General features: G+C 50.1%; 1 protein-coding gene across 1 annotated transcript in view; it reads left to right on the top strand.

Annotated features, from left to right (window-relative positions):
• ABCA13 (ATP binding cassette subfamily A member 13) overlaps positions 1–27,874 on the top strand; it is a 329,169-nt gene that overhangs the window by 107,960 nt on the left and 193,335 nt on the right. Inside the window, exons 29-33 of the mRNA XM_077781120.1 lie at positions 3,543–3,656; positions 6,906–6,996; positions 10,161–10,337; positions 12,126–12,432; positions 26,576–26,690. Of these exons, the coding sequence (XP_077637246.1) occupies positions 3,543–3,656; positions 6,906–6,996; positions 10,161–10,337; positions 12,126–12,432; positions 26,576–26,690 (804 nt within the window). The remainder of the gene's footprint in view (positions 1–3,542; positions 3,657–6,905; positions 6,997–10,160; positions 10,338–12,125; positions 12,433–26,575; positions 26,691–27,874) is intronic.

The following is a 27,874-nucleotide window of genomic DNA, read 5'->3' as shown; positions in this document are numbered from 1 at the left end:
CCAGAGCAAGCGCTCGCCCAGGACTCGTTCTTCCAGGGCCGACTGCCTGGTTGCCGAGGGTGAGTTAGTGTTAGTGCGCGTCTCCTCGTACCCGAGCGCTGCCACATTCCTGTCTTCTTTCTCGTCAGTCTTACTTCATATATTTGGACGATATGTTCCTGAGTGCATGAATGTTGATCATAGAAAATTGTAATTCTTTTTCAGAACCAAACAAACATTGTTCTACTTAATCTTTTTGCCACCAATTTAATTTCTTCTGTTGTTACCATTTCTAGCTTTTATGCTTTGGCTTACTATTTATTCATTTAATGTTATTTAATTTTGAGAGAGAGAAAGACAGAGCATGAGCAGGGGAAGGTCAGAGAGAGAGGGAGACACAGAATCCGAAACGGGCTCCAGGCTCTGAGCTGTCAGCACAGAGCCCGATGAGGGGCTCCAAGCCACCAACCGCAGGATCATGACGTGAGCCAAAGTCGGACGCTCAACTGACTGAGCCACCCAGGTGCTCTACGTCTGTTTTTTTTTAAGATTTTATTTTTACATGATACCTATACCCAATGTGGGACTCGAACCCACAACCCTGAGATCGAGGGTCGCACGCTTCATGCCAGGCACCCCTCCCTTATGTTTTTTAAATATGTGCTTACCTCCCACAGTTAGTGCTGTGAAACGGTTCTTTCTTAGTGACTTGGATGCCACAGTTCAGCTGTGTGCCTCTGTCCCCGCCCCTCGCCCCACGTGTTGCCAAGGGAGCCTGAAACCCTATGGGTTTCTAGCATGTTGTCAGTGGCCACCATTAGTCAGCAATTGGGGGGTTCGAATTCCAGTTACCACCTTCCTATGATCACTTCATAATCGTTACAGTTAGTTTCAAGGATCACCGTTGGCATCTGGATTAAACTGTTGGCCATGATTTAAAATCAGTTCTCTGTGTGAATACTTTCATGGCTTATCTCCATTCTGCACGTATTGGGAAATTTCTCTTCTTACACCTTTGACTTCACCTGTACTCAGGTTGTCCTCAAGTGACTGTGAGGACCGTTCCCAGGTAGCATGAGCTCTTTCTTGTTTGGTCTCTGAAGACGGCTCTCGGGCTCCTCCTTTGCATCGTAGCCTGGCTGCACGGAGGAATTCTTGGTTTACGTTGTTTCTCGCTCAGGACTATAGAATGTGCTTCATTGTCCACTGACCTTTAGTTTTGCAGAGAAGCTATCTGAAATGACATGAGTCCTTTTTTCCTTCTGAAGAAGCTTGTTGTGAACTCTGAGGGGCTCCTGGGTGGCTCATTAGGTTAAGCATATGACTCTTGATTTCGCCTCAAGTCATAATCTCACAGTTTGTGAGTTTGGGCTCCACATTGGGCTCTGTGCTGACAGGGTGGAGTCCGCTTGGGGTAATCTTTCCCTCTCTCTATGCCTCTACCCCTCCTCTCTTTCCCAAAATAAATAAACTTTAAAATAAATAAATAAATAATTTAAACGTAGAAAAGAAGTGTCTGGTGAACTCCTTGATTCACATATATTCATTCTTTCAATTGGAATCCTGGATTTGACGAGGTAGGTTAGGCACTTGTCTGTTCTTAATGATTTTGCTATAACAAAGGCTCTGAAATTTGCACACTCAGTGGTGCTTGTGAGCGATAGTGATTCCTGACCCCACTCTGGCCCTTTACCTCGCCTGGGATTTGAACCCTCCTTGGCTTAGATCTCTGGCATCTGTCCTCAATTCTGGTTTTGCTTCTTCTCTTCTCTGTCTCGTGGCTGCCCTCGGGGGGCCAGGATGGCGTCCCAGGTGGGTTCTGTGCGGAGACTGGTCCTGTTGCCGTTTTCAGAGCACTGCCCGTCGGCCATCTGCTGGTCCTGGGCTCGCGGCGCCGTGGGCCACCTTCGGTGGTGGCCCCTTACCCAGACGCTCCTTCTTACTGCCACCTTCTCGGCGCTCTATGACCAGTCGTGACAGTAAGGAAGAAAACATGAAGCAGGCGTCGTCTACATTTTCTCCTCCCCTTCGTGAAAGCATGAACCTCTCTCCTCATTCCCGTGGTGGCCTCGTCTCTTGACTAGAAGCTTCACTTCACACGCCCCAGAAGTCGAGCATCACACTTACCCAGTGCAGGCCAGCACGTGTGTGAGTCCAGGTGGCCCAGGTTCACGTGCAGGCAGAGTGAGACGTGATTCTGCACCGATCCATGAGGCCGGCAGCCAAGTCCCGGGAAGAGAGGATCCCGGCCAGGCTGAGGGAAGGGACCGCCATCTGCGGATGCCCTGGGCTTGCTCTGGAGGGGAGCTCCTGCCCCGTTTTGGAGCCGGGAGTGCGCTTTCCTGTCTTTTCTGGGCGAGCTGATTTTCAGCTCCTGACCTGACATGACCTGGGGCATTTGGAGGGTCTCCTGGTGACCCCAGGGGTGTGTGGTTGTTCTCCCCCAGACCCTCCTTACTTACCCTTCTCTTTGGCATTTAGACTCATTTCAGTATTAAAAATATAGTGACATTCCATAGACAGTTTCATGGAGATACCTTTATATTTATTTCATTTGTTTATTTATTTATTTTTGAAAGACAGAGTGAGACGGAGTGAGGGGAGGAGGGGCAGAGAGAGAAGGAGACACAGAATCTGAAGCAGCCTCCAGACTCTGAGCAAACATTCAGCACAGAGCCTGACACGGGGCTCGAACCCACAAACCATGAGAACATGACCTGAGCCAAAGTCAGACACTTAGCCGACTGAGCCACCCAGGCGCTCCTATTTATTTTTTCAATGTTTATTCATTTTGAGAGAGACAGAGCAGGCAAGCAGAGGAAGGGCAGAGAGAGAATCCCAAGCAGGCTCCTCGCGGCCAGCACAGAGCCCAACGTGGGGCTCGAACCCACGAACCGTGAGATCATGACCTGAGCCGAAATCAAACGCTTAACTGGCTGAGCACCCAGGTGCCCCTCCATTTTATTTAAATCATTTCTTAGGATAGAGTCCTTTTATCTTTAGGGGAAAAAAACGGCATGGGCATTTTTGTTGTTGTTGCGGGTCAGTGACTATGAATATTTTGATGATTCCAAACTATTTTCTAAGAATCTTGGGTTTGTTTGCTCCACCAGGAGCAACAATGACCGAGTACAACCAGGTGTGCTGTATCTTCAACGGCGATGGGTGTCGTAGAACAAATATGCGGGGATTACCTGAGAACGTATTTTCGAGGAGGAGGTGTGGGCAAACGGTCTTTTATTTAGGTGGTGTGTTCTGAGGACATCGGCTGTCCCCCTCAGTGAGCTGAGCCCCTGAGGGGACTGCGGTGAACAGGAAGGTACAGAGAGAGTCTGGAGGAGAGGCCTCTGCACTCCCCTCTGAGATTAGGACACCGGAGCCGGTCACCTGGCCAGGGAGGGTGTCGGCTGGCCTGCCCCATGGCATTGGCGCATCTTTGCTCTGATGGCCGGTCCTGTCCTACGGCTTCTGTTCCTTGCTGTAGCCACACGGTGGTCCCTAAGAGTCTTCCTGAGGTGGCCCTGCAGAACTAGAGACAAACCCACGTATGCTTTCTTTTGCAGGCAAATTACACTTTTCATTTCGTGGACAAGCTGAAGACTTTAACAGAAACACTGCTGAAAATGTCCAGCGTGCTTCAGCGCGGAGGAAGTGGCCAGATGGTCAGCCAGCTGAAGGTCAGTGGTGGCTTGCTCCCAGGCACCTGCGGGGATGCGTCTGTGACATCGGGGCGGCCCCCTCAGGAGACCCCACAGAGCTCCTCGTGTGTGTGTGTCAGCTGACTAATAACATTGACCCGAAGGTGAGCCTGTGAGGCAGTGTTGTGAATTGTCAAGGGTTTTATTCATGCCAGATGTCACTGTTATGTTCATGATGAATAATTTATTAACACTGGCATGCTTTTTCAATTCCATCACTTAAAAAATGTTTTTAACGTTTATTTTTGAGAGAGAGATTGAGAGAGGGCACGAGTGTGGGAGGGGCAGAGAGAGAGGGAGACACAGAATCCGAAGCAGGCTCCAGGCTCCGAGCTGTCAGCACAGAGCCCGATGTGGGGCTCGAACTTGAACTGAGAGATCATGACCTGAGCCGAAGTCGGACACTTAACTGACTGAGCTCCCCCAAGCGCCCCTCAATTCCGTAACTGAGATGGAGGCACAATTCCGTACCTTAATGCTCTTTTGAGTGGTTTGTGTACTGTTCATCTGTGGGTCTGCTTAAAGGATCAGTTATCATCCCCTGACATTGTGTATCGACAGCCTAATATGTTCCAGAATTCGGGGGCTGTGGTTTAAGATGGGGCTGCAGAGCCCCACAGCCGTGAACTTCAGAACTTTGACTGAGGTAGGCCACATAATAGCCTGGGGCCCCTTGTGTAATAACCCTAGCTCACCTGAAGTCCGGTAGCCTGAGGAAGCCTGCCTGCATTTTTATTCTTATTCAGCCCAATTCTTGTGCACCAGGTGATTCATGGTGTGGACTCAGGAGCCTGCTTGTCTGGGTTTGCTGTGCAGTTGAGCCCAGCTTACTGGGCTGTGTGCTCTTGGACAGCTTACTGAACTTCTCTGTGCCATGAGTTTCTTACCTGTGCCGTGAGGAAATAATCATAGTTATATGCTGTAAATCAGGGCACGGGAGGCACTTGGAATAGTATTTGGCACGCTGGAAATGCTTCTACATCTGGGGAGGGGCGGAGGGGGGGAAGGAGAGAGAATCCATGCAGGCTCCATGCTGTTAGTGCAGAGCCCTATGCGGGGCTCGAGCTCACGAACTGTGAGATCATGACCTGAGCTGACATCAAGAGTCAGACGCTTAACGGCCTGAGCTCCCCAGGCGCCTGTAGGCAGGAGAATTTTATTATGGGACAGGGAGGCCAAGGGGCTGGGGAGCCTGGGCGCATAGTCACCTGAGGACATGCAGGTGCGACCCCGGGACCCGAGAGGGAGGGCGGCTGGGCTGGAGCATCCTAGCCGGTCATGCACAGTTGCGAATACACTGTCCAGAGGTGCGGTCAGTTCTCCCCAGGGAGTCCTGTGCCTGGGGTCTTGCGGCTCCTGGTGGTGGGCCTGGCCGGGCGGTCGTGGCCCAGGACGAACCCAGGCGGTTATCGAGCCCAGTGGCAGTCGTCGGTTCTGTCCTGGTCTTTGAAGGTCCGCGGCGCCGCCTCTCAGGGCGGCCACCACCGTGTGAGCGCTGGCGGTATTGTGTTCTCTTTTGACTTGTCTGCTCACGGACTAGCGGGTTACTACAGGGATCAGCAGGCTTTTTCTCTAACGGGTCGGATGGTGGATGGCGTAGACGTTCATAACGTCTCTGCTGGGTCTGGAAATTATTACATGCAGCAGTAGAAACAACAAATGCAGAGTCCTCAGAGTCACGTGAGGATGTGACTGGGTGCCCGAGCGTCCCTTGCGCCACACGGCTCCTTGGAGAGGTCGTCTGATGAGGTCCACCAGGCAGTCGTGTTAGCAACGCAACCCTTTCCTCAGTCTACGGAGGTGCTTTCTCAGCTCAGAGGACAAAGCGTGCTGAGCAGGGCTCTGTTTCCCGGCATGGGGGGCACGGTCAGGGAGTGTGGAGCTCCTCTCGGCGTTCAGTGGCTGACAGCTGTGTTCCGGGCCACACTCTGCCACCAGAGGCTTAGGCTCGTGCCTTCACAGGTGCCCGAGGCCCAGACTTCTTCCCAGTCAGTTAAGAGCAAGTGATCTCCTCTCAGAGATGTGGCTGAGATTCAGTGACTAACCCACCTGTGTCTGCCACGTTGCTAATGCCCGACAAAAAATAAATAATATTCCACAAGATAAGAGTGCACAGCTGTCATCCGTAGACAAGTCGCTGAAATCATCACATCTATGGGGTGGAGGCGAGAAAGCAGAGAGCTCTGTGCAGGAGGTGGGCCACGGTCGAGAATTCCTTATGAGGACTTCCAAGGTGCAAGGTTGTGCGCTAACACCAAGTCAGGGTCACATATAAATATTCCCTAGTGAACGGACAGGTTCCAGAAGTCGTCCCCGTTCCGATAGTCTCCCCGATCCCCCCCAACCCCCACCGCTTAATCCCGGCGCTGGCCTCACGGGATTTTGTCCTCTGTCTCGTGTGCGCTGTTGGATTGTAGGGGACAGTACCCTTCAAGTCAGTGCGCATGCCCTCTGCAAGATCAAGAGGCAAAGTTTCATTAAATCACCTTGGAGGGGCGCCTGGGGGGCTCGGTCCGTTGAGCATCTGACTCTTGGTTTATGCTCAGGTCATGATCTCAAGGTTCATGAGATCATGCCCTGCTCAGGGCCTGCTTGGGATTCCCTGTCTCCCTCTCTCTCTGCCCCCCTCCATTCTCTCTCTCTCTCTCTCTCTCAAAATAAATAAATAAGCATTAAAAATATCACTCTGGAGAGCCCTCTGTAGGGAAACCATTGACAAAGGAGAGATAAAGTCATCAATGTGTATGTAAGTGGGGTCACAGCCATCATGATATGAAAGTTTATCCCAAAAATGAGATTTGGTTGCCGAAGGATTGAGAGAGGGCTCGAGAAATGCAGAAACCCTTCCTCAGTGCTTCTCTGACAGCAACCCCCTCCCCACAACTGGCCTGTGGAGAAGACAATGATATAAGGGTCACCGTCCACTTTTGTTAGAAAATTTTGCTGAAAGGTCACTCTTGGTTCATTCTTGAGTATCGAGATTAGTGCGTGACTTTAACGACAATCTGGATTGTCACAACTGCTGCTTTTGGTTTTCAGGATAACATTGTCATCAAATGTTATGCTGTTACTTACCATGATTTGTAGACCTTTTTTTTTAACCACGATTCACTTTATGTGTCCTTTTCCTATATAATGAAACTTTGAATTAACCTAACAAGTATTTTTTACTGAATGATAAATGAGGAAATGAGGTTATTGTTGTTAAGCCATGTTATTCCCCTTTAGGAAGCCCTGAGAAACAAATTCATAAGAAACTTTGTAGAAAGCCAGCTGCACATTGATGTAGACACGCTGGTGGAGAAGCTGCAGATGTACGGTAAGTAGGTGGGTGTGTGGGTGTAAATGGGAGGGTGTGAGTAGAATTGTGCAAGCACATGAGTGTCTAAGTGGGTAGGCGTGCGAGCCAGAACAAGGTGTGCAAAAGCATACACAAGCAGGTGTGCAAGTGGACATGGGTGAGTATGCAATGCAGGGTAGGTGTGCAAGTGCATGTGGGTGAGTGTGCAGTATAAGTAGGCAGGTGTTCGAGTGCACATGATGAATGTCTGAGTGTATGTGGGTGGGTGTGGCAGGGTCCACCTCCCGACTGGCCCACCGCTGGGAAACATCTTCCTGCCTCTGAGTTTCGGGGAGATACTGACCAGTCGCTCTTCCTCTCGTTTCTGGTTTCTCGTCCCCAAAACTAGAAACGCTCTACTTCGTTTCAACTTGCAGTTTTCTGATTTGCCGAGTCAGGGCGTGAGGAGCAAGGAACGCAGCTGAAAAGGAAGGCTTCTGATATTGAAGGCAAGGATTTTGAGACTTCCAATAAGTTTATAAAACAACGGAGTGTTCCTGAGTTAGGGGCTGATGGAAAGCAGGGACGTTGAGGTGAACATTTGGAGCTCAGACTAAAATGTTGAATCAATCAGCCAATGGTTGTATTGCATCTGTAGTTTGTCAATGCATGAATCTATTTTATTTTTAAGTTTATTTAGTTTTGAGAGAGAGAGAGTGAGCGTGTGCAGTGGGGGAGGGGCAGAGAGGGAGACACAGAATCTGAAATGGACCTGTGCGGATAGCAGGGAGCTTGATGTGGGGCTCGAACTCACGAACCGTGAGCTCATGACCTGAGCTGAAATCTAAGAGCCAGATATTTAACCAACTAAGCCACCCAGGCACCCCTTGCCTTTTATTTTTTATTGCGAACACGTGAAATACTTATATTTTCTTCCACTGGCAGTTTGGGTTTCTGCCTGAGCGAGCTGGTCATGCCCTCGGACAGGTGGGGGCCGTTACTACGTTCTGTGTTTGGGAGACGCAGCCGTTTCATCTTACAGGAGGGGAAGAGGATGCGTGCCTCTGGTCAGAGGACTGCTGGCTGGGTTCCCTGCCCAAGCGAGGCTGTGGAACGGACTGTAAGATTGTCTGATTCTCTCTCTGGTCAGGCTCCCTGGGTGGTTGAGATGGGGTGTCTATTCCGTAGTGGAGGCGGTGATGAATTAGCTTCTGGGCCCTGGGGGGTCATCAGCACAGGGCCAGAGCCTACAGGGACCCGAATCAGGACAGAATGTGCACTGACTTTCCTGGCCAGGTGAGGCTTTTGCTCTGCAGATGGGAGAAGCCCCAGGCCGAGCTTCCCTCTCAGGAAGCACCGTGTGTAGGGTGGTTGAACGGGCTGCGAAGCTTCCCGGGTGCTCTGCTTAGGGTCCGTGGTTACACGGCCACAGATCAGATTCTTGGCTCTGGTGCGGTGGGAGACGCAGCCCTAAAGCTCATAAGGCTCTTTGTCTTGACTGGAGCCAACCCGCACCCCAAGTTCCCTGACCCAGAGGAGCCACCAGCTTTGTTCTGCAAACTACCATCTCTGCATCACCGGGAGCGCCATACACAGGGCGCTTCTGAACAGGATCCCCGAGGCTCACACAGGATGGCGGTGTGTGCGTGCCAGAGCGTGGGCTCGGGTGCCGTGGCCACCAGCCCTTGTCCGTCATGGTGTCCTGCCCTCCCTCCCTCCTGAAGCTGGGGGCCGGAGCACCCCTGGAGGCTACCAGAGAGCCCTGGGATTACAGAGTTCCTGGGAGTGACCAGTGCGGTTGGCTGGGTAGCGAATGGACTTCACACGTTCAAGAGCAAAACAGTCCGGAGCTAGAAGGCTGGCCGTTCCGCACTTGCCAGCAAGCGTGTGATCTCCTTCCGTAATGTGCAAAGGTGTCGTAAAGACGAAAACAGTGTATACATTGGGATGCCCTTTCTCAGAACATTCTCCTCGTGCTTCTGTTTCTCGAGGTTTCCCAGTTGATGGTTCTGTTCAGTCTGAAAGATGTGAGGCTGGATGTGGGCTCATGTGGTTCATCCTAATTTAAGGGGTGCTTTTGGAGAGAAAGGGGTGACCAGAAGCTGATGTGTCTGCTTAGGGACAGTCCCTGTGGAAGCAGGTCTCACAGCTGAGGGAAGGGACAGTGGCATTTAAGACCTGTCCCGATACTGTATCGGTCTATGTAGTTTTAGGATTTGCTGTGTGTTTTTATGTGCGTTGTGGGTGTGTAAAGATACGTTGGTATGTTTTCATGTGCGCTCATCACTTTTTGGTTAAGTCTTTCAGTATTTTTTTAAATTTTATTATTTATTTTATTTTATTAACATTTTTAACATTTATTTATTTTTGAGAGAGAGAGAGAGAGAGACAGAGCACAAGTGGGGGAGGGGCAGAGAGGGAAGGAGATCATAGAATCTGAAGCAGGTTCCAGGCTCTGAGCTGTCAGCACAGAGCCTGACACAGGGCTCGAACTCACGAACCACAAGATCATGACCCAAGCTGAAGTCGGCCGCTTAGACCAACCGAGCCACCCAGGTGCCCCGAGTCTTTCATTTTACGAAACCCCAGCAGTCTGCTCTCGGTCTCCTGAGGGGTGAGGCTGAGGGGGGCGAAGTGGTTTGTCCAAATGGGCTGCAGGCACGTTGGGCCCATGACACTGTGATAGTGGCCACTGTGGCGGGTGTAATGGTGTCTCCGCACAGAGCCGGGCACAGGGCCGGCCTGTGGTCCTCAGTTTCCCGCCTGTGTCTGCTGAGCCCGTCTGGAATCCCCTCCCGCTTGGGGCTGAGTTCTGGGTGGGCGTTGTCCCTGCCGCTGCCCTACTGTATCGTTTCGTGTCTATCTCTGGCCTGCTGCCCTGTGTCCCTGCCCTGTGTCCCCTGTCCCCTGCCCTGTGTCCCTGACCTGTGTCCCCTGCCCTGTGTCCCCTGCCCTGTGTCCCTGCCCCCTGCCCTGTGTCCCTGCCCCTTGCCCTGTGTTCCCAGACGCAGGCTGGCCCTCTGTGCTTCCATGGCGCTCTCTCCTTCCCATGGCAGGACCAGCATCGCGGGAGGTAGCCCGGTTTGTACATGAACAAAATGTGACTCTTTGTTGAGTCATTTTTTTCCATGGAGGGATGTTCCCCCTCATAAGCCCTGGGCTGGGAGAAGGGTTGCAATGGTCCCGTTACGCTTGCTCCGCAGGAGAGAAGCTGGACGAGCTGTTTGCGCACGGGGGTGCCGGGCGCCTCCGCGTCCTGGGCCGCATCTTGGTCAACCTGTCGTCCTGTGTGGCGCTGAACCGCTTCCAGGCCCTGGGGTCTGTCGCCAGCCTGGAGGCGAGAGCCCGTGAGCTCATGCAGCGCAATGACTTCTTGGCCAGTAAGTACCCGTGTGGGCGCGGGCCCCAGTGTGTCTACCCTTGTGCGTTTCTCCCTAAATGTGCGTGACGGTGGCTCAGAAAGAAAAGAAGTCATTTCCCGGTAAAACACACCGAGCAGAAAGCCTCACGTCGAGTGGACGCAAAGACAGGCGTCGTATGCGGCTGTTGGTGTCCCATCCTGGGCCCCACGCTATTTGCTGCATCTGTCTTTACAAGTTTGTGGTGTCATTTTGGGGTTAAATTCTGCAAGATAAATTTTATCTTTACTGATTAAAGTTATGCTCCGATTTCCTCGTCACTTAAAAATTTTTTTAAAATTTTATTTATTTATTTTGAGAGAGAGAGAGGGAGGGAGGGAGAGAGAGAGGGAGAGAGCGAGAGTGCTTGCACAGAGGAGGGACAGAGAGACAGCGAGAATCCCAAGCAGGCTCCGCACTCTCAGCACAGAGCCCGATGCGGGACTCGAACTCATGAACCGTGAGATCGTGACCTAGCCAAAACCAAAAGTCAGACTCCTCTTCCTTATCACTTTTACCCCAGTATCTTGACGTCCTGGGGCTGGACCAGGCCAGGGGAGAAAACAGTAGCCAATGGACTCCATTCATTCCTGTTCATTCATTCAGGATAAAAGTGATGTGCTGTGTGTTCTCATCTTCATTTGGACTAAACAAACATTGATTTATTTCTTCATTTGGGTTTGTGTGAGTTTTCCGAGGGCTGTGGAGACGCAGGAGCACAGACTGCCTTCACGTGTATTTTCAAGTTTATGTTCTCATGGTTCTGGCCACAAGTCCAAGATCAAGGTGTCAGCAGGGGGTGCCCCTCCTGTGGCCGTAAGGCGGAACCTGCCGTGGCCTCCCCGGGCGCTTCGACGCCTCCGTCTCCTGTGTCTCTTTGCAAGTGCCCTCTGTGTGTGTCGGGGTCCAGTGTCCCCTCCGTTAGAAGGCAGCAGTCATCTTGGGTGAGAGCCTGCCCTGATGACCTCCTTTTCACATGCTTACCCACCCCCCCCCGTGAAGATACTGAGTTCAAACAACTCACGTTGTGGGCTGCTGGGGGTGAGGACTTCACACGTGAGCTTCAGGAGGGTCTGCTTGCACCCCAGCAGGTGTCACAGATGAGGTTTGGGGAGTCCTCGTGCCAGAACACGTGTTTACGTTTTGAATGGTCAGGAAACCCCAAAGACGTCCGTTCCTGGTTCTAGATTGAACTCTGGTTGACACACGTTCCATCCATGTGGCTCGATGTCACAGTCCCTGGCGCTGTGCTCACAGCTGGCGTGGCTCCTGTCAGTCACCACACCATCGCCTGTGCAGACGGAGTCCTTGCCCCTGGAAGGGAGCCTGAACACCCCACCCGCCACCCACTCATCATTCCCAGAGAAGGAAAGCCTGATCACTTGAGCAGCTGTGTGTCACCTGTCAAGTCCTCTAAAAATGCAAAAGGAATCATTTTCTTAGGGATTTTTGTGTACAAATGATTTTGGTGCAAATAATTAAAGACATCATGGTGAGAGGTGCCTGGGCGGNTAAAAAAAGACACCGCAGTGGAGATTTATGAAAAATAGGGGAGCGTGTTGGCTGGGGAATTAGGTGTCCTCGGGTCTCACTTTCCCAGTTCCTGCCTGTGGAACATGGAGAATCAGCTTTGTGTCCCCGTGGGGCGTGTCCCCTTGCACAGAGAAGGCTGGGCCACATCTCACAGCCCGTCCACGTGTCCTCAACCTGCGCTGGCCCCGGGTGAGCTGTACCTGAAGTGCGATGACCCGTCTTCCCTTTCCTCTCCAGGTATCATATTCAACAGTTCACTGGCCCGCAGGGACTTGGGGACGCCGTCCCCGCACCTGCCGCCCCACGTCACCTACACCATCCGCACCAGCGTCTTGCACAGCATGAGGACGGATTTGGTGAAAAACCCTTTCTGGAAGTTCCATCCTCAGAGCCTCCCAGCCGATGTGTTCAAGTACAACTACATCTTTGCCCCTTTGCAAGACATGATCGAACGAGCCATCATCTCGGTGCAGACCGGGCGGGAGGCTGTGGAGCCGGCCACGCAGACGCAGGCCATCCCGTACCCCTGTCACACCAGGGACCTGTGAGTAGTCGCCCCTGCCATGTGCCTGCTTTACGGCGAGAAGCACCTTGCGTTTGGCGTGCCGACTAGAGGGAAGCCTAGGAGCTTCTCTGCAGTCAGGCCAGAGAGCATTTAAGGAAAGCCCCTCCCCCTGTTTAATTTCTTAAGCTCCATTTACTATGCCCAAGCTGTCCAGAACGAGATTGATCGTTGAGGTACTGTGATCATGTAGTTTAGCTCTGACGCAGACTTACCTGTAGTGTTAACGACCCTTCGGAAGGAATGTGAACAGTACTCACAGGGGTTAAGCATGTCTGACTCCAATGCCAGCCATCTGAGCTCGGGAAACAGAAGGTCATTAGTTCGTCAGTGCAAATCCTACCTAAAAGTAGATTACTCACCTCCTACATTCAGGGAGGATGGGGATTCACAGAACCCGGGACAGCAGCTTAGGGACGTGAGAGGCAGTCTGAGAACACGCAGGAGTTAACGGGTGACCGGGCTGGTGACGTCCTTGCAGGGGAGAGAAGGGATGGGAAGGTATGAGCTGGAGCGGCTGGACCACAGCCCTTGGAGGAGCATGGGGGCAGGGCCAGGTGGGGTTTGCAAAGCGGTATAGACAGTGTGCCCAGCTGCCCCTAGGTGCCCAACAGCCGCCTTGCTGAGAGCCCCGGGCTCAGCCTTCAAGGATGCTGTTCCTCAGGCATCTCATCCTGCGCCCGGACCGAGACCCCAGGCTGCAGGCGTGGGGAGCAGGGAAGAGAGGGGCGAGGGTGAGGTCATCAGAGGCACCACCTGGATTGTCTTTGTTATGAGGGCAGGCAGCAGACGCCCGTCCTTCCCTACGGCCCCGTGGAGCAGAGGGCTGCTGCGCAGAAGCCAGACATCTTGATGTCTTACCCCCTCCTTCCTGTCTGGCCCCATGCCTTCTGCGTAACACCTCATCAGTACATTTTCATGAGGTGAAAGGTGGCATCGTGGGAAGAACCCTCCCACTGCAAAGGCCGTACCCCGTGTGTTTGTGCTTCTCTTGGGGGTTCAGAGCAGGACGAACCCAGCAGGGCTCAGGACCACAGACTCGGCTGTCATTTTACCCCAGGGACTGCCTCACTGTGCAGACCGCTGACAAATCTCTTAACCTCCTCCTCCTTCTTTTTTTTTAAACGTTTTTTCATTTTTTTGAAAGACAGAGAGAGAGCGGGGGAGGGGCAGAGAGGAAGACACAGAATCCAAAACTGGCTCCAGGCTCCGAGCTGTGAGCACAGAGCCCGACGCGGGGCTCGAACCCAGGAACCACGAGATCATGACTTGAACCAAAGTCGGATGCTTAACTGACTGAGACACCCAGGTGCCCCTTAACCCCCTTCTTTGCAAAATGAAAGCTTCTCTTTCCTTTCGATGCAATGACCGCTTTGGCTTTGAACATTTTCAGCCATCGCTCTTCTCCTGAACTATTTTTCTGGGAGGTATTGGCACCAAGAACAGAAATGAGGTAACCACTCTTCCTGGTAGAGCGTCACGCACCAAACTTCACAGCAACAAACCAGGGCCCCATGCCGTTCAGTGACCTGTTTCCAGAAATTGACTTTTTACGATGCTGTCTTTTTATTTGAATCTTGGGGACGATCACATTCTGAAAGCCTTTCTCTAGCTCTGAGGCATGCCCTTGACCTTGGCCCTGGAAGAGGGGCCCTGTGCGTGCAGGTGTAAGATGCAGATTCTGTCTGGTCCCGTTCTCAGGATGCAGCTGGGTTCACNTGGGGAGAACAGTACAAACAGCTTATTGTCAAGTCTGTGGTGGCCTGTGAGGTCCCTGGTGCTCAGCTAACAGGCTTGGTGACGGGGTGGGACAGAGGCCGGGTAGAGTGGTGAAGATGTGCCCTTTCACTCCGTGACAGTAAGTTCTTGTTAATGAGACATATTGGGGTCTCGGGCTAGAGCGAGCGAGAGTCCCAGGAAGATTCCTTTCTCTTTTTCTACCCTAGAAGCATAGCTGACAGCTGCAGGTATAGACACGGGGTTCAGCACTGCCGCACACCGCTCAGCACTCATCACGTTCGGGGCACTTACCGTTTGTCACCATATGTTCCTGCAGTGCTATGGAGTCCGTTCCCTACGCTGTACTTTTCATCTCCCTGACTTACTTAGCTTATAACTGGAAGTTTGTATGTCTTTATCCCATCACGTATGTTGCCCATCACCCCCCGTCTGGCAACTGCCAGCTTGATCTCTGTATTTACGCATCTGTTTCTGTGTTTCTGTTGTTTGTTTCTTTTGGTGTTTTAGATCCCGCATATAAGTGAAATCATGTGGTATTAGTTGTTTTCTGTCTTATTCCGCTTTGCATTATACTCTCTAGGTCCATCCGTGTTGTTGCAAATGGCGAGATCACATCCTTTTTGTTGGCCAAGTAATATTCCATTGTCTATCCATTGCCTCTTTGTCTATTCGTCTATCAATGGACATTTGGGTCAAAATATCCCTGCCTTGGGCTGAGTGAGCCGCATGTCCTGCCATGATCCTGGGTCATGGATTCAACATTACGCATTCCCTCCCTGGGATAGCACAGCACCGTTTCTCACAAGTCTTTATTTTACTCCTTTGAGGAGGTGAAGAAGTATTCTCCCTCTTGAAACATTCAAGTCTTTGAGGCTCTCATTGCTGTATATGCTTCTTCTATTTCTCGTCTTAGAAAGCGTCTGTATCTGAGGGGTTGGGTGAGCCTGTAGTGAGCTGAGGCACAGCTGAGATCTTCCAAGATCCTGAGTGATCCTTCTGAAGCCCCGTGTCCACTGCAGAAATTTTTAGCAGCTCCCTACTCTCTGCTCAATGAGTTGTATTGTCCTTAATGTACCCATTTATTCAACTACATCTGTGTACTCTTTGTCTCCAGACCTGGGTGCATCATTGAAGGGACAGGCGAACATCCCTGCTCTCTTGGGGGCACCTGGGTGGCTCGGTTGGTTAAGCACATGACTTTGGCTCAGGTCATGATCTCGTGGTCTGTGAGTTCGAGCCCTGTGTTGGGCTCTGTGCTGACAGCTCAGGGCCTGGAGCCTGCTTCAGATTCTGTGTTTCCCATTCTCTCTGTGCCTCCCCTGCTCGTGCTCTGTCTGTCTGTCTCTCTCTCAAAAATAAACACTAAGAAAAAGAAGAAACAAGAAAAGAAATTCCTGCTCTTGTGACAGAGTTCAGGGACGCTGAGTCTACAGACACGATAAAGGAGAAGCTTGAGGACTAGAAGGCAGTAAGAGCCAGGCAGGTGGAGGATGAGGGTGGCCAGGAGTGCCCAGAGGAATTATTAATGTGGCTAGGGTCAGCCCTGCCAGGAAGGTGACATTCAATCTGTTGAACATGAAAAATTCAACTGAGTAAATTTAAAGATCAAATGGGCTTTGTTTGAGGATTCATGAATCAGGCATCAGGCATCCCCATTTGGCAAATACAAAGGAGCTTCCAGAGCTGGAGGAAGGGAAAGGCTTTTAAATGCAAAAGACGGGTGTTAAAAGGAAATGATTAGCAAAGAATGGACTGTTTCGGGCACGGCCCCCCTCACAGGGGGAAAGGAAGGGGTCTGTCCCGCAGGCACGTGCTGTCTCACTCATGCACTATCTCACTCCTGTCGACCAGGTAATCCCCGGGTGACTGCTTAAAGTTTACATATTTTCTGGCTAGTTCCACTATAGTTAGGCTGAGCCCGAAGTCTTGGTTTGCTAATGAGGGGCTCCGCACAATCGACTGTTCTGGGTCTGTTGTCTATTATTTTATTTTATCTTTACTTTTTTAAATTTTTTTATTTTTTAATTTTTTGCTTTTAAAACCTTTTAGGTAAAAGTTTATTATGTATCATTAGCCTTTTACAGCTGTCATCTTTCCTCTGTTGTCATGGTGCTTTTTTTCTTTTTTTTTTTAAATAGTTTATTGTCAAGTTGGTTTCCATATAACACCCAGTGCTCATCCCCACAAGTGCCCGCCTCGATGCCCATCACCCCCCAATCTTTATTTTTGAGAGAGAGCGCAAGTGGGGGAGGGGAAGAGAGAGAGGCGGACAGAGGATCAGAAGCAGGCTCTGCACTGACTGCAGCGACCCCGATGTGGGGCTTGAACTCATGCACCTCGAGACCGTGGCTAGAGCTGAAGTTGGTTGCTCAACCGACTGAGCCTCCTGGGCACCCCCCTGTGGTCTGTTTCTTAGCAGAGCAAGGACTGGAGGAGGAGCAGCCAGCCAGGGCAAGGGCCCTGGGGCAGGCGTGGCCGAGTGTGAGTGAAGATGCCCAGGAGCAGAGCACCCAAGGGCGTGAGTGTGGGAGATGACATCACAGAGCAGCCCACGGATTTCGTGGTTGCAGGTGATCTGAGGATGTACGAGCTGCTGGAGGGTCTTGAGCTGAAGTGACGCCATCTGACTCACAGCGCAGAGGCTCGCTCATGCTGTGGAAACAGAAATCCTTAGGGGTGGCTGGGGGGCTCCGTCAGTTAAGCATCTGACTTTGGCTCAGGTCGTGATTGCAGGGTTTGAGAGTTCGAGCCCTGCGTCTTTGCTGACAGCTCGGAGCCTGGACCCTGCTTCGGACTCTGTGTCTCCCTTTATGCCCCTCCCTTGCTCACGCTCTGTCTCTGTCTCTCTCTCTCTCTCAAAAATAAATGAAAACATTAAAGAAAAAAAAGAAGAAGCCCTTAGGCTGGCGCGCTTCCCCAGGTGGGAGGTGACTGCGGCCTGGCCCGGAGTGGTAGCAGGGACGAGGTGGGACTTGGTCAGATTCTGGGTGTTTTCAGATGGGAGGCGGCAGACTTGAGGGTGTGATCGAGGGACATTGACATGGATCATGACTTCTGTCCAGATGCGTGAACTTGGGTGGGGTGACCTGTGAGGTGCTGGGCCTGGGGGCGGAGAAGGTTGGGGGATGGGGATAGGAGCTGGGTGGGGACCCGTCTGGGTGCCTTTGGGAGACGCGGACGATGCATGAGCTGGCAGCTGTGGTTCGGGTCGGAGTAATGTGGGCGTCAGCAGCATCTCATGGATGAGACCGGATGGCATCATTGCGCGGGGAGTGCCCGTTGAGGAACAAGGAGGGCCCACAGCAGGCTGCAGGGCCGCCGCCCTCGTCCAGAACAGGGCACCCAGGAAGCGCGCCGGGGCTGGGGGAGGGCCAGGGGCCAGCAGAGTGGCCCAGGCGGGTCAGGGAGTCACTGGGCCTTTCTCAGGGTGGTGGCCAGCGTGCTGGGTTGGGGGGCAGGGGAGGCTGGAGGTGGGAGGGTCACCGGCAGCTGGGNTCGAGCCCTGCATTGGGCTCTGTGCTGAGCATGGAGCCTGCTTGAGATTCCCGCCCTCTCTCCATCTCTCTCTCAAAAATAATCTATATTTTGTTCTGGTGTGGGAGCCATTGGGAACAGTTGAGCACATGGNCTCTCCGTCCCCCCTCCTCTCCATCCCCCTTCTCTCCATACCCACCCTGTGTCTCCCCCATCCTCTGCTCCATCCCTGTGGCCCCCCTCCCCCCTTCACCATCTGCTGCAGCGGGAGGAAGAGCTGCTCTGAGGGCCTTGCCCTGGGGGACGTTCCCTGGGATTTGCAGACTTGGGCGGGGTCAGGGCGCTCCTCGCAGCCCCAGGTTCCCCGCGGTCATCACAGGACAGTTTGGGACTGGAGCTGTGGTGGACGTCCTGAATACAAAGTCAAGTGTTCATCCATTGCCCCAGAGAGTGAGGCAACTTCATAAAAAGGTTTTCAGAAACGTGAAAACCGCATCGATACTCTGGCATTGTTTTATACACGAAAACAAGGTTTTCTTGGAAGGGCGCGTGCTCTTCCCTCTGGGGCCTTAACGCCTTCAGTTTGCGGGGTCCCGGAGGAGCAGGGGCAGGCCAGCGTGTCCCCTGCCTGAGTGACGGCCAGCATCCCTGCGTCTGGACCTGGACGTGTCCTGCGCGAAGTCCAGAGTGACAGAGTGGCAGACAGGGACGCGTGCTGCGAAGTGTCCAGTCCCGGCTCTTGGTCCCTGGCAGACTGGCCCGAGGCCCCTCACCGTTCATGGTTTTCTTGTTTCTTTTCTTGGGGATTTACTTCACGTGAACCCATCTAGCCCCTCTCTCCAATATTTGGGGAATGGCTCCTGTTTGTGGTAGAAGTCCACCCTCCTGATTACCCTTGGGGCCCAGAGCCCTGGGCCCCCTCCGTGTCCCCGAGGTTGTATGGAATGGTTGGTGACACCATCTAGACTGGGAAGCAGAGGAAATACAGTTTTATATCCTTTCTCATGCCCCTCAAATCTCTGATGGGCTCCCCGCCCTGCTGGCCATGGAGGTGTTTTGGTAANAACCGCGAGATCATGACCTAAGCGAAAGTCGGACGCTTAACCGACTAAGCCACCCAGGCGCCCCAATAATGCTTCTCTTAAAAGTGTGTCACATTTTCAAACACATCTCCTTCATCCTTCAAGGGAACCTCATAACATAAATATAGCTGAAAAAATGGAGGCACAGATGAGTCAGTTATTCCCCGAGGGGTCTCATGCCCTTCCTTCCCCCTGGAGCTATGAGTCACCGCTTTTAAGCGTTTTACGTGGGAGTNTCAAGGGAACCTCATAACATAAATATAGCTGAAAAAATGGAGGCACAGATGAGTCAGTTATTCCCCGAGGGGTCTCATGCCCTTCCTTCCCCCGGAGCTATGAATCACCGCTTTTAAGCGTTTTACGTGGGAGCGTTTTTCTACACCTTGGTCTCTCAGCTGTCACTTCACTCCGTCATCTGTGAACGTCTGCCTTCTATTTTCTTCTGTTTTTGTCGGAGCCCAGGGTCCCGTGGTTGGTAACTCTGGGGGTGTGCTGATTAAGGGGGGTTCTGGTGGCCCATGTCCGTTCAGTGCCTGGGGACAGAGATGCTGACTGTGCAGTGAGGAGTCCCAGCCAGAGTCCTCGTTTAGAAACAAGGTGTTTCTTCCCCTAGTTTGTTCTCCCAGCCACTTTTTTTTATTATTATTATTTAATTTTGAGAGGGAGAGAGGGAGAATTCCATGAGGAGCAGAGAGAGAGGGAGGGTGAGAGAGGGAGGGAGATAGGCAGAACCCGATTTGGGACTTGAACTCAAGTGAGATCATGACCTCAAAGTCTATTGCTTCACTGACCAAGCCACCCGGGCACCCCTAATTCATTATATTTACTGTTCTTTTTTTTCTTTAACTTATGTGGTTATCTCAGACGATGACTTTTCTTTCAACCACTATTTTAACCATATCCCCTCAATCTGATATACAGCTAAAAATTCCTTGTTTTCTGTATACGTGGACTAAGGATGTCTAGGGTCTTTGCCCAAGAGCTGTTCAAGTCAAGTTTCTTTTAATTTTCAAGTGGAAATGCTCAGGAGTTTACAGTTCCTCTGTGAACTTATGATAAGAAAAGGAAAAAATAAGGGCAGCTGGGCGGCTCCCTGGGTGGTTAAGCGTCTGACTCTTGGTTTAGGCTCAGGTCATGATCTCATGGTTTGTGGCTTCAGGCCCACTTAGTGCTCTGCACTGATGGGGTGGAGCCTGCTTGGGATTCTCTCTCTCTCCCTCTCTCTCTCTCTCTCCCTCTCTCTGCCCCTCCCTGGCTTCCTTGATTTCCCTCTCCCTCTCTCAAAATAAATAAATAAACTTAAAAAAAAATAAAGCTAACCTGTGATAGCATTTTTAAAATTGGGTTGATGCTCAAAACTGCGTCATGCACTAACTGCCAACTTCGGTTGATGTGCCCTAATTTTTATATTGCCGTCAGAAGATGTTGTCTTTGGGGTGCCTGGGTGGTTCACTCGGTTAAGCGACTTCAGCTCAGGTCAGGATCTCATTGTTTGTGAGTTCCAGCCCCGCATCGGGCTCTGTGCTGACTCAGAGCCTGGAGCCTGCTTCACATTCTGTGTCTCCCTCTCTCTCTGCCTCTCCCCTGCTCGTGTTTTGTCTCTGTCTCTCAGAAATAAAAAACATTAAAAAAAATTAAAAAGAAAAAGATGTTGTCTTTATCACTTCTGGTTTTTGAATTAATAACACTTTTCTCTATCAACTCATATATAATCTACTCGTGTGAATGATTTAAGTGCTGTTGACCTTTTGAATGCTGTGCACAGCTGTGAATAATTGTGTTCTGAGTCTATTTAATGTTTCGAGCATGTAAATCTCCCTTGTATGAAAGTAAATTGATGACCCCTGCTTTTTTCCTTTCCTCTCTTTCTCCCTCCACCTCTGTATTCCCACTTACTTGATGTGCCTTTGCCCCTCCATTCACTTTAGACTTTTCTGAAGCCTCTTGTTTCAGACGTGTCTCTTGTATGTCTCATATACCTTCTTACATAGGTGAGGTTAGCTGTGTAATAGCAGGAAGTGAAGTTTCGTGTATATATGTTCTTAGTTAAGTATTTTTCTACACTTATAATTTTGCTTTTATATATTTTTTACTATTTTTTACATGTTTATTTATTTTTGAGAGAAAGAGAGCAAGCAGAGGAGTGCAGAGAGAGAGGGGGACAGAGGAACCCAAGTTAGCTCTGCATCTGACAGCAGCGAGTCTGATGACGGGGCTTAAACTCACAAACCATGAGATCATGATCTTAGCTGAAGGTAGATACTTAACCAATGGAAACACCCAGGCACCCCCTTTTTCTAAATATTTTATTTTATTTTTTAATAATTTCACTTCAAAAGTTTTAAATTTTACTCATCTTTAATAATGCTTTATTGTTCTCCTGGTGGTTACCTTATAGTTAGAACATTCTATATATAATATCAGCCTGGGTGGCTCCATCGGTTAAGTGTCTGACTTTGGCTCAGGTCATGATTTATGGTTTGTGAGTTCGAGCTCCACTTTGGGTTCTGTGTTGACAGCTCAGAGTCTGGAGCCTGTGTTTCTTCCCTCCCTCAAAAATAAACTTTAAAAAAATAATATCCACCTTTTATTTTTACTTATACCATGCAAAATAAAAATGAAGTAATTTCTCTCCTTCATCATTAACTTATTCCTCTCCATCATGCAATTTTAGTTGATATTATCTCTGCATCTTTTATTGTACCAGAAAAGATACTTGTGCTTATAGTCTACATTTGTCAGCATTGAACCAACAGCCTGGTTTGGGCATTCGCCAACTTTTTCTTTCTCTCTGGCTCATGTCCTCTAAACTGCCGAATTTTGTTTGTCGTATCATTTCTACATTTCAGGGGACATAACATTTCCAGTCTGTCTTGTCATCTGAATTTCCACTTTTGTTTTAGTCTTACTTTTCTTGCAACATATATTCATTGTTTAGCATTATCCTTACACTGCAATTTACTGGTCATCCTTAGGTGGGCTAACATTTGTCTTCTAGTAATTTCCTTCAGATGAGCTTATGAGATAATATAACCTGATTTCCTCCATACTTAAAATGCTTTGCGGCATTTATATTTGAAAGGCAGCTTGGCTGGATATGAAATCCTTGACTCACCATTTCCTCAAATATCTTGTAGAAATAACTCCATTATCTTTGGCCTTGAATGTGATTACGGGGCAATCCAAGGCCACTTTGATATTTTCCTGCTTTTATGTGAACCCGGTAATTTTGCCACATTGCTAGTGACTTGAAAATTCAATCAATTTTCCTGGGATCCATTTCACTGTTGACCATTCTAGAATAATCTTCTGTGGCACAAGATAAGAGTTTTCAATGTGTAGATTTGAGTTTTCTGGCATCGAAACTTTGGATATGTTTCAGCATTACTAATTTCTTCTCTTCCAGTATTTGGTCTTTCTTCTCCAGGGGCTCCCACTGCAAACATTTCTTTACCCTGCGTTTCTTAGCCATAAAATCTCTCAATTTACTTACTTATTTTTAAGTTTATTTATATATTTCGAGAGAGAGGGAGAGCACAACAGGGGAAGGGCAGAGAGAAAGAGGGAGAATCCTAAGCAGGCCTTGCACTGTCAGCGTTGAGTCCGATGCCAGACTCGAACCCAGAAACATGAGATCATGACCGGAGCTGAAATCAAGAGCCAGGTGCTTAACTGACTGAGTCATCCATGTTCCCCTAAAATGTCCCTAGTTAAAAAAATACATTTTTAAAAAATTTGTTTGTTTCTTTTAGTTGTGTGTCTTACATCCATTTTCTATGTCCCTCACTAGGTTTCATGTAGTTATCAATTTGACCTGTGCTTCCTCCAATTACGTCCTCATTTGTGTGACGGCTGTTGTTTTCTTCCTTTCTTTCTTTCCACATTCTTCCAGTTTACGTTTCAGACCTTCTTGCTGTCTTGGCACCTTATCAATGAATTGTAACAATTCTTCAGTAGAGTGCTTTTTATGTGGGAATTGCCTTACGCTTTTGAAAATGATCGCAACACCCACATTCACGATTTTCATCTGCTTCCTGTCGCCATCGTTTTGGGAAGGTCTTCATTTGTTAATGGCTGTGAGACTCACCCAGCTTTATTCCTTAGATAGCTCTGCTAGATTGGCTCTTAGTATCACTCATTTTGGGTAAATTGGGTATTCTTGCCCAGTTGTTTGCAAGAGGGTCCTGTCTGTGGTGAGGACTAGGTGGCCTTAATGGCTACACCATTAAGAGCTCGGAGGCTCTTTTTCCCATGGCCAAGGACCAAGTGCTTCCTACAGATATGTGTCTTCTTCACGTAACGCTCCTCCTCTCTTTCCCTGGAAATAGATTCTGGGAGCAAGAGTGGCTTCAGATACCACCCACCTTAACATGCAGCTCGGCACCCACATAACACATTGTGCTCTCAGATTATGCCCTTGGACTTTAAGAAGTGCAGATTTGGGTCACCTGGGTGGCTCAGTCCATTGAGCGTCTGACTCTTGATTTTGGCCCAGATCATGATCTCACCGTTTGTGAGTTTGAGCCCCACATCGGGCTCCACGCTGACAGTGCAGAGCCTGCTTGGAATTCTTTCTCTCTCCCCTTCCCTTTCTCACTTTCTCAAAATAAACTAAAGAAACAAAGTAAATAAATAAACATAAGTCCAGTTTTGATGGGACCTTCTGGAGCTACAGAGGGTGGGGTTTTCCCTCATTCATCACTTACGTACTTTTTTTGTGTGACTTCTCCTTGACCTTGATTCTTTTTAGCAGCTGTTTCAAATACTTTCAAGCATTTGTCAAAAATGGAATGAACGTTTTTCTCTTCTTTTGTTGGTTTGGGACTGGTTTTCAGGAGTGGATTAGGAAAGGGGGAGGTACAGAGCTGCGTATCGCAATTTCTCCTTCCGTGCAATTCCTCCCTGGCGGCCTCCCTCGGTCAGGCACGTGCAGAGCGCCTGGGTGTTCTCTGGGATCCGGGGTAGGGGCTGTAAGATCTCTAAGTTGGGTTTACTCACTTTCCAGCCTCTCCTGACATTCTCCTTTACACAGATGCAGGGGTTCACGGGACACGCCCGTCCTAGCCCCAGACCCACTAGAATCCTCACTCAGCATGACTTCTGGAATAACTCTGATGGAAATTTACTTAACATAACATTTGTGCCTGATGTGTCGCTGGAAGAACGGAGTTCAATAGCCCTTGATTCCAGTGCTTTTAAGTAAAACAGGATAAAGTTCATGAACAGATAGACTTTTTTCCACCCACTCCCATCCCCCCAGATAAGTTCTGCATTCATTGTTTTTAATTTTCTAGGTGATCCAAGCTTCATTTTTGTGACAAAATGGGTCACTCTGAGGGAAGAGATGTCATTTGTGGGATGTGCAGATGTATAGAGTACATGGCACTTTCTGCTAATAGATTTTTACTTGCACTGGATACTATAAGAACAATGACTCAAAACCCCCAGCAAATCACAAAACTGAATAGCATAGGAGTTGAGTGTATAGTGTTGCCGTATAGCCTACCAGCTAACTGATAATTTAGCTTTAAAATGTGGTTCACCAAGTGGATTGCTCATTATCGTCGTCTTAAGCAGAAAAATGAATAAAAACAAAGAAGTTTCCCCCACCTTCCCTTCTGTACTCATTCACAGTTTCATGAACAAATGTTTGGCTTGCACTGTGTGGCCGGCCTTGGCCAAGCAGAGGAAGTGCAGTGGGGGGCCCTCCCCAGTGGGCTTACCATCCAGTGTGAAGGGCAAGGGGTCCACGCTGGAGTTAACGCTCTGAAGGGGATGTCTGCGGTGGGAGGCGGGGGACCCTGGAAAGCTTTGCAGCTGGGACCCAGCCAGAAGGTTCTGTCTCCAGTCGGCATCTTTGCCGGCAACCTTGTCTACACTGTGGCAGCTCTGCTTTCCTCTGTCTACACTGCATTCAGTGGTCTTTTTTAATTTTTTTTTTCTAATAGTTTATTGTCAAATTAGTTTCCACATAACACTCAGTGCTCATCCCCACAAGTGCCCTCCTCCATGCCCATCCCCCCTCCCCCCCACATCCATCAGTCCTCAGTTTTTGTCAGCATTCAAGAGTCTCTCATGGTTTGCCTCTCTCCCTTTCCCCCACCATTTCCGCCCTTCTTCTCCCCCTTGTTCCTCCGTCAAGTTCCTCCTAATCCTCCTATACGTGCAAACATATGGTAGCTGTCCTTCTCTGCCTGACTTATTTCGCTCAGCATAACACCCTCAAGGTCCATCCATGTTGCTACACATGGCCAGATTTCATTGTTTCTCATTGCCATGTAGTATTCCATGGTATAGATAAACCACACCTTCTTGATCCATTTGTCTGTTGATGGACTTCAGTGGTCTTTTTAAAAGCCACATACCTGATATGTCCCCTCTCTGTGTCCCTCTCCCTCTTCCAGACCCTTTTGTGGCATTCCTTTGTTCTTTGAGTAAATCAGCCCCCACCTGGACATACGGAGTCCTTGCATGATGCGGCCTCAGCTAACATGCCACCCCTGCGTCCTAATCCACACCCCTGAGCCTTGCCCCGCTGCCCCTGTCTCTGGTCCACGCACTTGCTGCCCCTCTGCCTGGAGCCACGTTCCCTTCAATACCTCTGGGCCCCATTTCCTCCCTCTGTTCTGCGCAGACACCTTGGCCAACTACCCTATTTGAGGTCTCCTTCCTTCCCGCTTTTGCCGAAGCTGTTCTTCTGCGTACTTGACATGATGCTGTGTGTCTCCTTGTGCTGGCTTATGCTGAGTGCCCGCCCTCCAGTAGAATGCAGGATCCTTTATGACAGGACCTCTCTCTCTGGTTCGTCCACATACCACATGTCCACTAGAATGGCTTGCCCCTTTGGGTGGCCTCGGTGATGGGTCAAATAATAATATGTGGGCCTCGAGCCCAGAGGGTAAGGGGGGAAGAGGCAGTGAGCAGGGTTGGGGGGAGGATCCCGCACTTAAAGGAGAAGTCACAGTGAAGGAGAGAGAGGAGATTGACGGAAAGCTGGGAATTGTTCGGGAAGCGAAGAAAGGGAGGGGAGGAGGGGCCTGTCGCTGGCGTCAGACACAGCTGAGAGGTCAAGAAGGAAAACAGGAGAAATTCCCATCAGGTTGGAGCCTCGCTGTCATGGGTGTTCTCACAGGGGTCATGTCAAGTGTGTGTTAGAACGGGGAGCCTGGGGGCTCAGTTGCTTAAGCATCTTGATTTCAGCTCAGGTCATTATCTTACGGCTCATGAGTTCAATCCATGCGTGGAGCTCTGTGCTGACCCTGTGGAGTCTGCTTAGGATTCTGTCTCCCTCTCTCTCTGCCCCTTCTGTGTTCTCTCTCTCTTCCTCTCTTTCTAAATAAAAAAGTAAACTTAAAAAAAAAACTACCAAAAGAAAGAGAGAGAGAAGAGCTGGTTCGAGTGGGTGGGAGGTGGGCATCGGGGAGAGAGGCAGGGAGACTTTCAAGGGTCAGTTTTCATGTATCATATAGGCGATAGTCTATGGTCAATGGATATCACTGATTGGAGATAGACAATGGTCCCAACTCGCTGGGGGACATTGTAGTCATGAGGTAATGGCCACTTTCCTTCTTCCCATCTTCTCTACCGAGGAAGGTGTCAGAAGGGACAGGGGACAGTGGCTGCTCCAGGGACCTCCAACCCCTTGTGTGAGTTGCATGCATATTAAATCAGGACGCCAGCCAGCGGTCCTAAGTCACAAGCCTGTTGAAATGGCCCCACTAGATACTGTTCCTTAAAAGGGCTTATAGCTTCCCAGGCCAATGTAAAAGCATGCACACGTGAGCCTGACTCCACTTGCTCTGGATGCTGACGGCATTATTTCCTTGCAGATTCTTGAACAATGTCGGTTTCTTTTTCCCTCTGATCATGATGCTGACGTGGATGGTGTCTGTGGCCAGCATGGTCCGGAAGCTGGTGTACGAGCGAGAGATCCAGATAGAGGAGGTAATCAGTCCGAATGCTTGCCCGGGAATCCANCTCACCCCCACCCCCCACCCCCCCCCGCTGGGGCTCCTGGACACAGCCAGGCAGAGGGGAGGGGCCCAAAGGAAACATTTCACATTGAAGCCTGATGCCTGGCCAGACTGTATGGGTGTTTCTGGTGGATATGGAAGGAAGCCCAAGGTCAGGCTCGCCAGGTTCAAAGACAGAAGCCAGGGTTGTTCATTCAGCAATTTTTATACGACCCAGAAAGATGTGTGGGCGGACTTCCCCTCTTGATGTGTGGTCAAAGTGCCTTGTTATTTTTGTTTTATTATCATTAAAACTTGTAACTGACAAAACTGCTTTTAAGAAGGAGTTCATGAAAGTACCAGGTGAGGCGCCTGGGTGACTCAGTCGGTTAAGTGTCCGACTTCGGCTCAGGTCATGATCTCACGGTCTGTGGGTCCGAGCCCCGTATCGGGCTCTGTGCTGACACCTAGCTCAGAGCCTGAAGCCTGCTTGGGATTCTGTGTCTCCCTCTCTCTCTGCCCCTTCCTCTTTTGCACTCAGTTTCTCTCTCTCTGAAAAATATATTTTAAAAAATGTTAACAAAAAATAAAGTACCAGGTGAAGGATGACCTCACAGAGGAAGGGCTCACGCTACTCACCGGCTTCCTATTTATTAGGGTGAAGGAGAAACGTGGCAAAGTGCAGTCTTCTCATTCAGTTCTGACTGGAACTTGCACTATTGTTTCCCATGTTGCTCACCTATTTATTTTATTAATTTTTAAAATTTATTTTAATGTTTATTTATTTATTTTGAGAGAGAGGTAGAGAGTCAGCAGGGGAGGGGCAGAAAGAGAGAGAGAGAGGGAGAGAATCCCAAGCAGACTCCGCACTGTCAGCACAGAGCCCGATGTCCCGATGCTGGGCTTGAACCCACGAACCATGAGATCATGGCCTGAGCCAAAACCAAGAGTGGGACTCTTAACCGACTGAGCCACCCAGGCGCCCCTCTTCACCTATTTAAAACGGACTCACTTCTGACTTTCTGTGTTTCCTCCCCATCCAGCCGGGCCCTGGGCATGGGGTCTGGGGACTAAGTATCAGTCATGCCAGCTTGGTCTCATTCCACAAAGTAACCAGCCCCACGCTGCAGGGCACCCGATGTTGTAGGCTTATAGATGGAAACGGCGGGTTTAATG

Source organism: Crocuta crocuta, unplaced genomic scaffold, assembly GCF_008692635.1.
Source record: "Crocuta crocuta isolate KB4526 unplaced genomic scaffold, BGI_CrCroc_1.0 scaffold108, whole genome shotgun sequence".
In the NCBI taxonomy this organism is placed as follows: Eukaryota; Metazoa; Chordata; class Mammalia; order Carnivora; family Hyaenidae; genus Crocuta; species Crocuta crocuta.
The sequence above is the reverse complement of the archived record's forward strand: the minus strand, read 5'-3'. Positions and strand labels throughout refer to the sequence as shown.